Below are 13,447 nucleotides of genomic sequence, written 5' to 3'. Positions count from 1 at the left end.
GTCAAAAAACAAAGATATTGACACTCTACTAAGTTTTAGCAATCCAGAAAATTGCATGATATGCTGACCGCCATACATCTGTTTCAACAAACTTCAACTCTCTTGCACTGAGGCTGTTGGAGCACCTTTGGGTTCACTGTCGCTATTTATTAGTTCCATTTCATACTGAGACATATATGTGTTTCAGTGGGTCTGTTCAGACAACACATTAAGCCATGGTTAGGCCGCTAACCTTTTTGAAGCAAATGGTTAGTGAGCAGGTTTGAACCATGGTTATGTAGTCACCATGGTTAGGAATGGTGATAAGCCATAATATTTAGCTCAAACTGCTTAACCACTGTGGCTTAGCGTATCGTCTGAACAGAGTTACTGGCATATATGTATTTGCTCACATAGTTGCTAAGGATAATCACCTGAAAAATATTGATTATAACTTTGAAACTGTCAAGATTGCCTAATAATGTATTTTAAATTGGCATCCATTCATTGTTACTAATGAAATGGAAAATTCATTACAGGCCCCACATCAGTGGAAAAAGTCCCTTCCCACAGGCTGACTATCTAAAAGTGATGACGCAGAAAGAAAAGGGTTCGAGAAAGAGGAAGAAAGGAAAAACAAAGCTCAAACACTAAATTCTTGCTTTCAAAGTCCAGCACGTCATGGAGCTAGATTTAAACACAGTGGAAGGGCTGCTGCTTTCTTTCCCTTTGGTGGCCTCAGCAATGACCATTGCTAACTGGAAAGAGGAGGGCTCTCACCTGAGACTGTATCCAGGCATGATGGCTGTTGCTTTCCCTCTTTGATTGCATCTTAATACCCAGGCTTCTGTGTAAGTCAGCTTGGTGCATTATTTGTCACTGTAGATTTCAAATCTCTTAAATTCTAGTACAAAACTAACATATTCTTTAAGTAACTCCGTTCACACATCACAACAACCCGGGTTTTTTTATACCCTGCATTGTTGTGCACAAGGTGGCTAGACAGCCCAGGGATGCTTCGTGCCTAGGTTGTTTAGTGTTATGTCCAAACCTAGACCTCTGGCTTGGCGAGGGAGAGACAAGCCAGAGGTCTTTATTCAGATGGAATGCTAAACAAGTCAGGGACATAGCACACTGCCTCATTTAGAACAACTCACATTTTTTTAAAAAAAATAGGGTCTGTCATGTTGTGCGAACCAGGTATCTTCTCTACATTCAGATTTTTCATGCCACGTTTTCATCAGTTATTCTAATGACATTTCACGTTTATAGATGTGGTTTCAGATGTAATGTGTGCTCCAACCTTTCCTCTTCTCTAAGTGCAGGAGGAAGAGATTGAAAGCTTCCATTCCCAAATTTAAATAAATCAGTTTCCCCTTCCTTCTGAGATTGGGTAATTGAAAATAGAAGCATTCATCTCCTTCCTTCGCACGTGGAAGAGAGGGGAGTGGAAGCATGTGAGCCACAGGTCATTCTCATCATGCTAAACTATGTATTGGTGGACAAAGAACTTTGAAATCTTTATTTTAATTATATTGTTACCCAAGGGTGAGAGATAGACTATTATACTGGGTTTGGCCTGTTTATTTACTAGGTCAAGAATGGAAGTGTTTGATTTCCTTTTAAAGTAGGTCAGAAAGTTTTCTTTAAAAAACACATCATGAGTTTCTCTATCATAAAAAGCATAGAAGGGGTCAGCATGAATAGTTTCCTCATAAACTGTTACTTTTATTCCAGTCTTCTGATAAGCATAATTTCCCCTGAGGTCTAATTTAAATGTTTAACAGCTTTGTGTCATACTTAAGCCTTACTAGGATACTGTGGCTCCTACAAAGAGATGTGAAAGCCCAAAAATATTCAGAAAAAAACCATGTCGTTTTTCCAAGGTCCATTTCGGGTTTTTTCTAAAAAATTGAACATTTTTGGATTATGAAGCATTTTCTTTTAGAATATAAGGCAAAGTTTTTATCTATTGTTACCCAGCTTTTACTCCCTGCAAAATGATTTCTAAAAACTATGTAATAAGAACACTTTTATAGAAAGTTTAGAGATGTAAAATATCTGGAAATAATGAAGCCTTTGGGGAAAATGTTTTTCTTAATCCTCTCTGTAAGATTTCCAGCATAGTTTATTCCTTTCATTCCTTATGAAAATTATTGATCTAAAATATATTTTACTGATAGACATTTATGCTCAGTTTCCCAAGATGTGAGTAGAGTCACAGTTGTGCATTCCTGAATTAAATGTGCATTCTTGACAATTGGGGTTTTGTTCTTGACAATATTGTGTTTCTGATGCTGTAGCAATCATTTAATGTAATTCTAAACTATTCAGACAATAATTGCAAATTTACTGAGTTTACCTTTAAAATGTTTTAAAACATAATGATAATTTAATCAGAAAACTAAGTTATACATAAATGGCTTCAGGAACAGAAAGAATGTTTCTGCTGCCTGCCCCAATCTGTTGCCCTCTGGATGTTTTAGACCAAAGTGCCCAGCGTTCCTGACCATTGGCTGTACTGCCTCTGGCTGATAGAGGAGTGGAAATCCAAAATATCTTGGAGGGCCCCAGGTTGGAGAAGGCTGTCATAAAAGCAACAAAATGACTTTAGATCTTTAAAGCATGCTGAAAAAGTAAATAATGCTTATTTTTCCATTTTCCCAAAATTGAGATTTTTTCCCATGGCCTCTAGTCTTTCATGAAATATAAATATAACAAAACTAGTGAATAGATCCAGCTTTGCATGGGTTGGGACTACACTTAGTTTGATACAGTAAAGCCTTCAAGCACAGTTATGTAGCTGTCTGAGTGAAGCCATGCCTGCTGGCAACCCTAGTCACTTTCCCTGCCGTGGTGTACCCTGTAGCCTCTGAGGGAGAGTTCTGTCCACTCCATTTCCCTAACTGGGACAACTGCCCCATAGCAGGGAGGAGGAGACAGAACTGCCCCTTGACCTACTCACCTCATAGCTTCAAACTATGGACTGCAAAGATATGTGCTAGTTCGGGAAATCTGCACCTAGTGGCTGAAGATGTTATTGCATCAACCGCAAAGATACACTTAAATTAAAATTAATTAATGTGTTCTAAAAACAAAATTACTGTGAGGTGTACACAACTTGGGTCCTGTATGCAGGCCATGTTTCAAGTGCCCAGTTTTCATGCTCTTGCTGCTGAGGTGCTGATGGGCAAACACACACACATCCTCTTTTATTATTATAGATTGTTTTAACTTACTTTAGTGCAAAGTTGCTTAATACTGGAGAGTATTTAATATCACTGTATACACACATATTTTTTAGTGTTATTATAATATTTGTGGAACTTTCAAATGCATTCACTGGGGAAAACTGTTTCATAAATTAAAAGCAGGCTTTTAATTATTGTAGTCCATTAAACTGTTTCTGCTGTAACATCTGTAATTAGTTCTTTGAAAAGATTTGTGATGCATGACTCAAAATGAATTTGTAGAATGCAGCAGTGTAAAATGCAGCAGCTAGACTGCTCACTGGAACATCCTATAAAGACCATTTAACACCTGTCTTAAAAGATTTGCATTGGCTGCCTATATGCTTCTGGTTGGAATTCAAGGTGTTGACAATGACGTCCCTAAATGGCTAGGGACGTCAGTACTTGGGGGAGCACTTCTCCCTTATATATGCCTGTCTGAGATTTGAGATCTGTGGGAGGAGCCCTCTGTGTCCAACGCGAGATATTCATTATGATGGGACATGGGAGAGGGCTTTCTCTGTGGTGGCATCCTGGTTGTGGAGTACTATCCCCTTGGAGGCCCAACTGGTGCCGACACTGGCCTCATTTTGGTGCCAAGTTAAAACATGGCTTTTTATTAAACCTTTGAAGGCTAAAATTCTCCAAGGTTGCACATGATTTAAATTGTTATAATTGTTTTTATTGCTTTTAAACTTTCCTACTGGTTTTAGTTTGTTAATGATTTAATACATTTTTAGCTGTGAATATTTATTGTTTTGCATTGTTCTGAATTTATCTGTATGCCGCCCTGAGTTCCTAGTGATATAGGGTGGGATACAAATGTTCTAATTAAATAAATAAATAAAATGGTACAACTGCATACAGTTTGATTTGATATGGACTTAGTATGTGTAGGTCCTTTGGCTTATTTTCTCTCCAAAAGTTATACTAAATGAAAACTTGGGAGTATCCTAGTCTTGCATTGCAATCCTAAGCCTACTTACTCTGAAGTAATTCCCACCATATTTAGTGGAGCTTACTACTTAGTGTGTTTCGGACCGCAGCCTTTATTATGCAGTCCATTTCATAGGAACTTCTACGTAGTTAAAATAGCTTTTCAAAGGTAGCTGATCTGCCAGACAGGAAACCTATTGCATAAAGATAAATAATTGTCCTCAAAAAGTGTCCATTTCTAAATTTGCAGAGCCCAGATATGCTTACCTTCTGTTTACCTTCTGATACTAGCAGCATGATATCCACTAAATACTCTTTCAGTTGTACAGCATTTTACTGGAAAAGTAGGTTTAGTCTGTCCATAACTTAACAGGTGCAGAACAGAAGCACCCATAAAGCCCAAAGTTGGAATGAGAGTGAAGACCTCAAAGCCTCCACAATTGTATGGATTTTCAGTTGCAGACTTTAGGTTTGTGAGGTTCATTTACTAGTGAGATCCACACCAGCTAATAGCTTCATTACACATTTCCTTCCTTCCTTCCTTCCGTTCTTGCTTCCTCTCTCCATCTCTTTGTACTCACACATTCGCCCACCCTCTCATTTGCATGCTTCCTTCTTTTGTCCTATTCAGGAATATAGCTGGCTTTTATAGCCAGATTAGGAATATATCTACCAAGAACATTGAAAGGTAGCTAATACAAAGAGAGACCAGTTTTGTATGCATGTAACGAGAACCATCATGAGTGAATTTCACTGTGGGACTTCTTGTTGCACTGGCAGCCACCATTTTGAATATTCAGGGTGCAGCGGGTTGAGTGTGTGTGTATGTTGTAACTCCTTGTTACGTGCAAACCCAGTGAGGGTGGGTGGTTGACAAGCCACCTGTAATCCTAAAACAGTCCATGCTTTCTGGGTGCCTTGTCAACCATTCCAACAACCCACCCTTATTGGGTTTGCACGTAATGAGAAGCCGCTGCAGCTGAGGCTTGGATTGTCAACCTGATACCCACAGCACCGCAATCCACCATGGCTGATAAACCACAGTGGGCTCCAGTGGTCGTGCAAACCAGATCACTGTATCTGAGTAAGTGAATGGATGTCAATTGGTTTTGCCCCACCTTTCTTTCTATTAGGTTTTGCTTCCTCCAGGTTTATCACCTTTTTCCAGCAGGTGTCTCTTGAGGCCTTTTAAAGCTACCTGACAGGCCTAAATGTAACTCTCAGCTGTCAGAACTCTTAGCTGCCAGATTTTTGCATGTGCTGTCAGAGCATAGGTAGAAGACTTGCCAAGTGGAGTCACAGTTGCACTTCACTCTGCCTTGAAGGATTGTTTCTTTACTGGTATTCCATGGGGAATATGGTATTCAGGGGGACCTTCTTGTAGGCAAAAGCTTACAGATTCTCCAAACACAGTTGCACAGACATCTAAGACGTTATCATAGAAGATACTGCACTATTAATGTGCCAGCTGCTTTATGCTTATCTTTACAACAGCCCTGTGAAATAAATAATTGTTCTGGTTTTTTTCATAAAGGAGACTGGACAATAAGTTATTATTATTATAATTAACTTATTAACTGCACAATAAGTTAAATGTATGGAATACGTCTAAGCTAGGTTTTTTGTTAAATAGTAGCTGGAGAGGGCATTCAAGGTCAGGACTGTGCAGAGGGTTTTTAACTCTCCCTGCCAGTGCTGTAGTAATGATAACAAATATCCATCTTCCCTGAAGTTGCTATAGTATAGCTTTGGGGTGGGATAATAGTTTGGCTGAGTGACTTTTAGGTTGCCTTTGGATTAAAATTGCTCATTTTCAAGTCTTAGAATCCTGTGCACTGGAACACAGCTCATTTTGGAATTTTTGATTGGACAAAACGAGTTTCCCCCATGTCTACAGAGTTGCCAGGCAAGAGCAGCAGAAACCCCTGCTACTGTTCCCTAGCAGGATAAGCATGGGAAAGAATTCCGTGCTGGAATGCACCTGGGGAGCCCTGATCGTGCCATCCCTGGGTGGGGCGCTGCATTCGCGATGCCCCACGTGTTCCCAGGAATGTGCACATCCCTTCGCCCACCCCTGACCAGCAATCCATGCAGATATTGGCTTGAGGGGATGGAAAGATCTTACCTGATGCTCTCATGAGAGCCTGAGCTTGTTCCATCCCCTCGCGTTGATCTCCAAATGCTTCGCAGGGGTGTGTATGCGTAAAGAATGTGTATCGTTAACCTGCGAGAGATACCCTTCCTCCTTTCAGCGCAGCTACAGCAACCTACAGTAGGGCATCCTTACTGAGTCCATCCCATTGAAGATTGCTGTACCCTAGCAACAAGTGGTGGCACCTCACAGCAAAATGGATCCATCCTCTAAGGCCATCGCCTTCTTCCTTCAGCACATGGATCCATTTTCCAGGGAGTTGTGCTGTAGCTGCTTGTCGCTAGGGCGACAGGCGCGTCACGTCTTTCTGCTCTCTCCCCCGCTCCACCCCTTCCCATGGAATGGCATCATCCTGATATAGTAAGTGGGAACTAGTGCCACCATTCAGTGGGAAGGGCAGAGGGGGTGGGGAGAAAAGACTACCCCACATAGCGGGTGAATTCCACCCCATGGACAACTTTTACCGTGATGCTTTAAAACGGCATGCTAGAAATCTGTTGGGTGGAGTTCACACCAAAGTGTTGTCCGAACACAGCCAGTTTGGATGATCAAAACAAGCCACTGTGACTTATTGTGAGCCATGGTGTATGCCAGGCACAATTTGCATGATCACCACCCAGTCGCAGATTATTGGATTGTCTCAGTCTGGGCAGCATGGCTTTTTGGAGGGTTAAATAACCTATGGGCTATTGTAGGCTCACAACAAGCCACCATGGCTTGCTTTGATCATGCATATCAGCCCAATGGGAAAGTTGTGCAAGTGACTTCAAATGTAAGGATTTTGGATCGGATTAGAGATCCGTCTAGCATTCCCCCAGTCCCCCAGTCTAGTGCATATGTTTAGCGGTAATTCACTGGGTCATCTTGGTGGACTAGAGACTACGGCACAAATAGAACTATACTGCTACATCATAGCTTCTTGGGTACTCTGTTGAATACTGAAAGAAGAAATGTGTTAAAGAAGAAGATTATATACTTTAGGGTGCAATCCTATGTATGTTTAGACTGAAAAAAAGGTTTCCGTTCCCAGCATTTACCAGTCAGCCATGCCAGCTGAAGAATACTGAGAATTGTATGAGTTACTTTTCCTATGGAAGTATATCTATTGTGCAGTTAGATGATTTGGCCTGGATCACTTTGTTTCGCTCCCTGTCTTTCTCCCAATGCTATGAGTAGCTTATTCTCAGCTTTGAATACCAACTGTACCCAACCTCCATGCTCTTTCAGGTGTTTGTTTGTTTGTTTTTAGTCATTCACTGTTTACTGCTAGTGAAGCGCATGCACGTGTACTATTTCTTCTGCCCTCAATAATGAAATCTATTTGCATAATTCATCAATGCATTTTTTGGCACACATACGCTCTAAGACATAAAAGCTATATGGTAACTGATCTGGAAATGAGCAATTGAGTATAGCATTACGTAGCATGATTTATTTTCAAGGTAAAAATCTAAGCTGTTTTGTCCATTTGTGTACTTCAAGAAAGTTATTTGGCATGTAAGCATCTCTTTAATGCTGCAGTTATTGAAGTGAAGAGATGGTAGTAACAATCTGAAGTTGTTTTTTGGTACATGCCGGACCCTAAATTTATGTGGCTTACCCATTACGCATTATATCCTGGCCGGAGGTTCCCTGTCTGGTACATGGCCAAACATTTCCATTTGCTCCTCTATTTGAGTTGTTGCTCTGCTGTGCTTCTCTGTAGCATTAACAAAGAGTGGCTTTGCCTGGATGGTGTTGTAGCAGGCATGCCTTTATCCTGTTGAGTGTAGGGACTGACTTTCATGTTATTTTCCCTACATATATTCTTACAGCCTATATAGAAAATTGCTGAATGGTCTTGTAGCTTGGAATGTTCACATAAGTTGATGAAAGCAGGTTAGCCCAATGTGTCTGTGATGTATGCCTTATTAAACCACTTAGACATCTCATTACACTGATGTCACCTGGTTCTTTTTCATCTTTTTACAAAACACAAAAACTGTGGTTTTTGAATGCATGTCTTCGATTACTGGTGGACTGGATGAGGGTGAATAAACTTAAACTCAGTCCAGATAATACAATTGATGATAGCAGGGAACTTAGTAGATCAGTTGACTGAAAATGTGCTTATTCTGGACAGGGTCACACTCCACTGTAAACACAGGGTTTGTAGCATAGGGGTGTTGTTGGATCCAGACTTGTTTCTGGATTAAAGCTGTGCCCTGGAGTGCCTTTGGCTGATAAGCTGACTAAATTTGCTGCTGGATCTGACCACTGTCATTCATGCTTTGGTTACCTCTAGGTTAGACTATTGCCAGGCGCTTATGCGTGGTGCTGGTTTTGAAAATAGTTTGGAAACATTGGCTGTTGCAGAACGAGGCAGCCTAAACTGATACGGAATTTAAAAAAAGTGGCTAAATCTTAAAGGGCTACTGATATTGACCTGTGTTGAAGCATCTTTATTGGTTGCCAGTTGATTTCCAGGCCCAACTCAAAAGTGCTGGTTCTTTTCTTTGAAAACCCGAAACAATTTGGGTCCTAACATTCTCGCAGAATATCTCACCAGGTTCCCCTCAACACTTTTGATGAGGCTCTGCTCTGAATTCCATCTTATGAGGAGGATAGATCAGCCTCTACCAGGAACAGGGCCTTTTCCATAGCAGTCTTGATGCTGTGAAGCTCTCTTCTGAGAGACATTTACACAGCCTTCTCCTTGCTGGCTTTTAGAAGGCTGGTATAAATGTTTGTTTCAGTTGGTTTTTGAAAATTGCCTCTGAGCTTTGCTCAGTCTTATATATTTTGCTATACTGTTTATTGTATAATTTTAGTGGTGGTGTGTGTGTGTGTGTGTTTGTACTTAGCTGCATAAACTGCTGTGATAATTTCTATGAATAGAAGTCTGGCTTTTTCTTTGAGCTGTAGAAATGTAGCATAACACATTTTAAATGACACAGTCCAAATTCTACAAGACAAATAGACTAGGTTCATTAAGAAAATATGTGTGAATTTGTTCAACTATGAAGGGCATTGAAAGCCTGTCCCATACCGTACCTCTGGAATTTCCACCCACTTCCACTCTCCCTTCATAGCTCAGCAGTAGAGTACATGCTTTGCATGCAGAAAGTCCCAAGTTCAAACCTGGCATTTCCAGTAAAAATGACTAGGTAACAGGTATGGAAAAGAGCCATGCCCAAGAACCTGGTCAGCTGATGCCGATTGAATTAGATAGTACTGGGCTAGATGGACTAATAGCCTGATCTGATAAACGATAGCTTTCTGTGTTCCTAATTCACTAGGATGGGCAGGGAACCTGGTGCCCTCCCCCTGATGTTCTGGACTGCAAGTCACACCGCTCCAGGCAGCATGACTAGTGGTTGAGGATTATGGAGGGTTGTAGTCCAAAATATCTGGAGGGCACCATTGGGCTAGGCACCATCCAGCAGTTTTTAAGATGATCTTTGCAACTATAGAGGTAGCATCATCTTAAAAATGAAAACCAAGATTCTCAGGATATGCAGAGTTCTGCACTATATATTAAATTCTGTGTTTTGATTGTGTAGTTGCAGACTCAAAGAATGCATACAGTCTTTTTGGTTAATACTTGTTTTGCTAGCCAAATTCCTTTGGAGGGTAAACTAGCATTTGCAAGAGCTTTTAATAAATATAAAATTAATCTGAGTGATTAAACATTTAAATTGAGAAACACGTCAACCTCGTAATTAATCAAGTTTAATTGTGTAGCATCTGTTGTAACTCTGTTGTCTTTAATGTTAGAATAGGCAAGCATGTTAATAGTGATATTAGAAACATTGGATTTGGAGAATGCAATGTTGATTTCTGTGAACATTGTACCATTGAACATGGTGACTAAGATAGAAGAAACTATTTCTTACGTGCCATTTTTAAATCAATTGCTATGTGCTATCTTTAAATTAAATGAAACCATTTCTCTGGAACTCTTATTTCAGGGCCTTCCATTGCTCTGAGAATCAGATGAAAGGTGTGTTCTTGCCAAAAGAATTAAACCTTTTTTTTGCTCTCCCAGCAATAAGATGAATAGGCCAATATTAATGAAAATGGTGAACTACTTGCGCAGCAAATCCTGTATTCTGCTTAGGTTAGGCAATAAATGATTTCAAGGATAAGTTCCTCCAATTATGCTTAAGCCACTGACTTAATTTTCTCCTTCTTTTCTAGACAAAATGTTCAGCTGTTGATTGGCAGCTTTCTTCCTGTGAACTGCTGCTGATGTCCTCGTGCTGTAAAACCAGAGTTCCATGACCTACACGTGCTTTGGTACTCTGCTTCCCAAAGGCAGTCATGTGTTAGTTATTTCCAACGATTCATCTTGTTCCAGAGGAGTTACTTCATTGGTATTCGGGAATACAAGGTGCTCAATGAATCGGGAGCCCCCATGAATGAAACAGCCAGCTCTTGCCAGCAGATGGCTAAAAACTGCACCACACATGTAGCAGGGATGGCACAAGAGGACAGGGGTCAAGTGCCACCCACTTTCTATCACGGTGCCAGCCAGGAACTTGATTTGTCCACCAAAGTGTACAAAAGGGAGTCTGGGAGTCCTTACTCTGTACTGGTGGACCCAAAAGCAAGTAAACCACATCTCCATGAAAGAGAGGAGCAGCCATATTTCAGGGAGGACAGAACAGTAGGAGAGGTCCGAGCCGTGAAAGAAGACAGAGAGAACTCTGACGACTTGCAGGAGGAAGACGAGGAGGAAGATGAAGTGACTTACAAAAGGGAGCAGATAATAGTAGAGGTAAACCTTAACAACCAAACATTAAATGTATCAAAAGGGGAGAAGGGGGTCCCCTCCCAATCCAAAGAAACTGCTGTTCTTAAGACCAGCAGTGAGGAAGAGGAGGGTGACAGTGGGGAGGAAGAGGCCACTGAAGACAGTAATGATGATGAGGAAAATGAGAGGCAGAAGAAAAAAGAGCAAAGAGAGGAGAAAGATAGTGTTGCACAAAGGAGGACCAGGAGAGCTGCATCTGCTGCAGCCGCCACAACTTCCCCTACTTCCAGAACTACAAGGGGCCGTAGAAAGAGCATTGAGCCCCCCAAGCGTAAGAAGAAAGCTGCAAAGGAGCCCAAGGCACCTGTGCAGAAATCAAAGTGTGAAGAAAAGGAGACTTTGACCTGTGAGAAGTGCCCCAGGGTGTTTAACACACGCTGGTATCTGGAGAAGCACATGAACGTCACTCACAGGCGCATGCAGATCTGCGACAAGTGTGGGAAGAAATTTGTTCTAGAAAGTGAGCTCTCCCTTCACCAGCAAACAGACTGTGAAAAAAACATTCAGGTAGGTTCTCTTGCCTGCTTGCCAGATTTCCCTACCTTCTGCTGTCCCCTGGACACTTTGAAAGGGGGGAAATCCTTTGAGAAGAACAAGGTCCCAAGCCTTTTTACTTCTATCAACATTTCCTTTTGCACACTCAAGTAAATTACTCTGTATGAATGTGGGGAGGGGAGGGCATAATGGCTGGCTGTTAGGATTTCTCTACACAACACTGCAGGGGAATTTGAAGATCAGTAGCCAAATGTGCACTGGTTAGCAGAAGCTGATTTCCAGATGAGTTTGCTCTGCTCCGAGGCAGTTCAGATTCTAAGAGTAGGCTAAAGTATTTGGGTAGTGCTTGCAAAATGTGGATTGTCACAAAGTATATTTTGATAAGGAAGGGGGAAAGCTTTGAGTTGGTGAGCACTTAGGGTGAGGGTTGAGACTAGGCTTTACTTCACTCGACTATTTTTCTACTTGGATATCACTTCCATGTAGGAAGGCAGGAGATAACATCATAATCTATAACAGTGGAAGGGTATCTGAACCACACATATACTGGCTGGCTTCTTGCTTTTATCCACATGCTGTGAAAGCTACATGTGTGTACACATTATAGCAGTGGTGAAAGCTACATTTGTGTACACATTGCAGTGGTGGGCAGACTTCAGGTTTGCGGGATCTATTCTGTTTTTACTAGAACTTTGAGATCCACCAATTGGAGCCTTGTGCAAAAGATGTACACTTAGAATTGAACGATTCTGAGCCCAAGAATTTGTTTTGAGTATCAGAACTGAATGCAGCTCAAAGTGCTTACACACACACTCCTGGTTACCCCAAGCTCTATCCATTTCAGCAGTATTATTTAGGGGGGGGTGTCATTTTGTCATTGCTATTGTTAATTAATTGTGAGTCAGAAATAACTGTCTACCTACTGGAAATCATCCAGACATCTACCAGTAGATCTAGCTCTACCTACTAGTCATTACAGAACCGTGTAGGAATTCATCTAGGGTGAAACTCCTCTGGGTGCCACAGGGAAGGAACAAATTGCTGTGCAGGTTAGACCTTCAGCTCTTATCACAATGGGATGAGGCAGGGATTTTAAAGCCTGCTCAGGGTTTATTCTTACTCCTCCCCCCTGCTCATCTCAAGTGTACTTACTCAGAATCAGAAGAAGCAAAATCTGCATTTCTGCCATCCAGCACGTATGATTTTTTTTCCAAAGCACTCAAACCTTGTGTGCCACTGACACAGTCAGTCTTGAATTCTCTGCACTTCCAAAAATAAGGCCTGTCAAATCTGTATGGTGAAATTTAGATAAATGGATTCCTTCTCTGCTATGAAAGCAAACTGGGGACAAATATATAAAAGTGGGAATGTGCTAGTGAGTCAATTTGGTGCCATTAGTAATCAGCATATTAAAAGTGGTCTTAAGAGCATAAGAGCCTTGCTGGATCAGACCAAGAACCTATTTAGTCCAATATTCTGTTCCAACAGTAGCAAGCAAGATGTTTTTGAGAACCCACAAGCAGGACATGAGTGCAACAGCCCAACTGCTGATGTTCAGCGGCATGCTGCCATGGAAGTTGGAGATTGTGTATAGCTGTCACAAGTAGTAACCTTTGACCTGGTTCACATGTCACCATGGTTAACAAGCTATGGATTGTTGAAAATGCAGTGGGAGAGAGCGTGTGTGCTTGTTCCCATCTGCACACGCCAATGTCCATTGCGATAAACAACCCAGGGATGCCCCATCTCTGGATTGTCATGTGACTTTGAAACCTGGAACCCTGGGTTGTTGGGGGATGAACAACACAGAGTTTGAACCCATGTATATTTGTTCCTTGCTGCATTTTCAGCAACCTGTGG

The 13,447-nt window shown here is 41.4% G+C and overlaps 1 protein-coding gene across 1 annotated transcript in view; it reads left to right on the top strand.

The window, feature by feature from the left end:
* ZNF652 (zinc finger protein 652) overlaps positions 1 to 13,447 on the top strand; it is a 40,541-nt gene that overhangs the window by 14,389 nt on the left and 12,705 nt on the right. The window contains exon 2 of the mRNA XM_063136455.1: positions 10,477 to 11,599. Within this exon, the coding sequence (XP_062992525.1) occupies positions 10,694 to 11,599 (906 nt within the window). The 5' untranslated portion in view covers positions 10,477 to 10,693. The remainder of the gene's footprint in view (positions 1 to 10,476; positions 11,600 to 13,447) is intronic.

This window comes from Elgaria multicarinata, chromosome 11 (assembly GCF_023053635.1).
Source record: "Elgaria multicarinata webbii isolate HBS135686 ecotype San Diego chromosome 11, rElgMul1.1.pri, whole genome shotgun sequence".
Taxonomy (NCBI): Eukaryota; Metazoa; Chordata; class Lepidosauria; order Squamata; family Anguidae; genus Elgaria; species Elgaria multicarinata.
The sequence above is the reverse complement of the archived record's forward strand: the minus strand, read 5'-3'. Positions and strand labels throughout refer to the sequence as shown.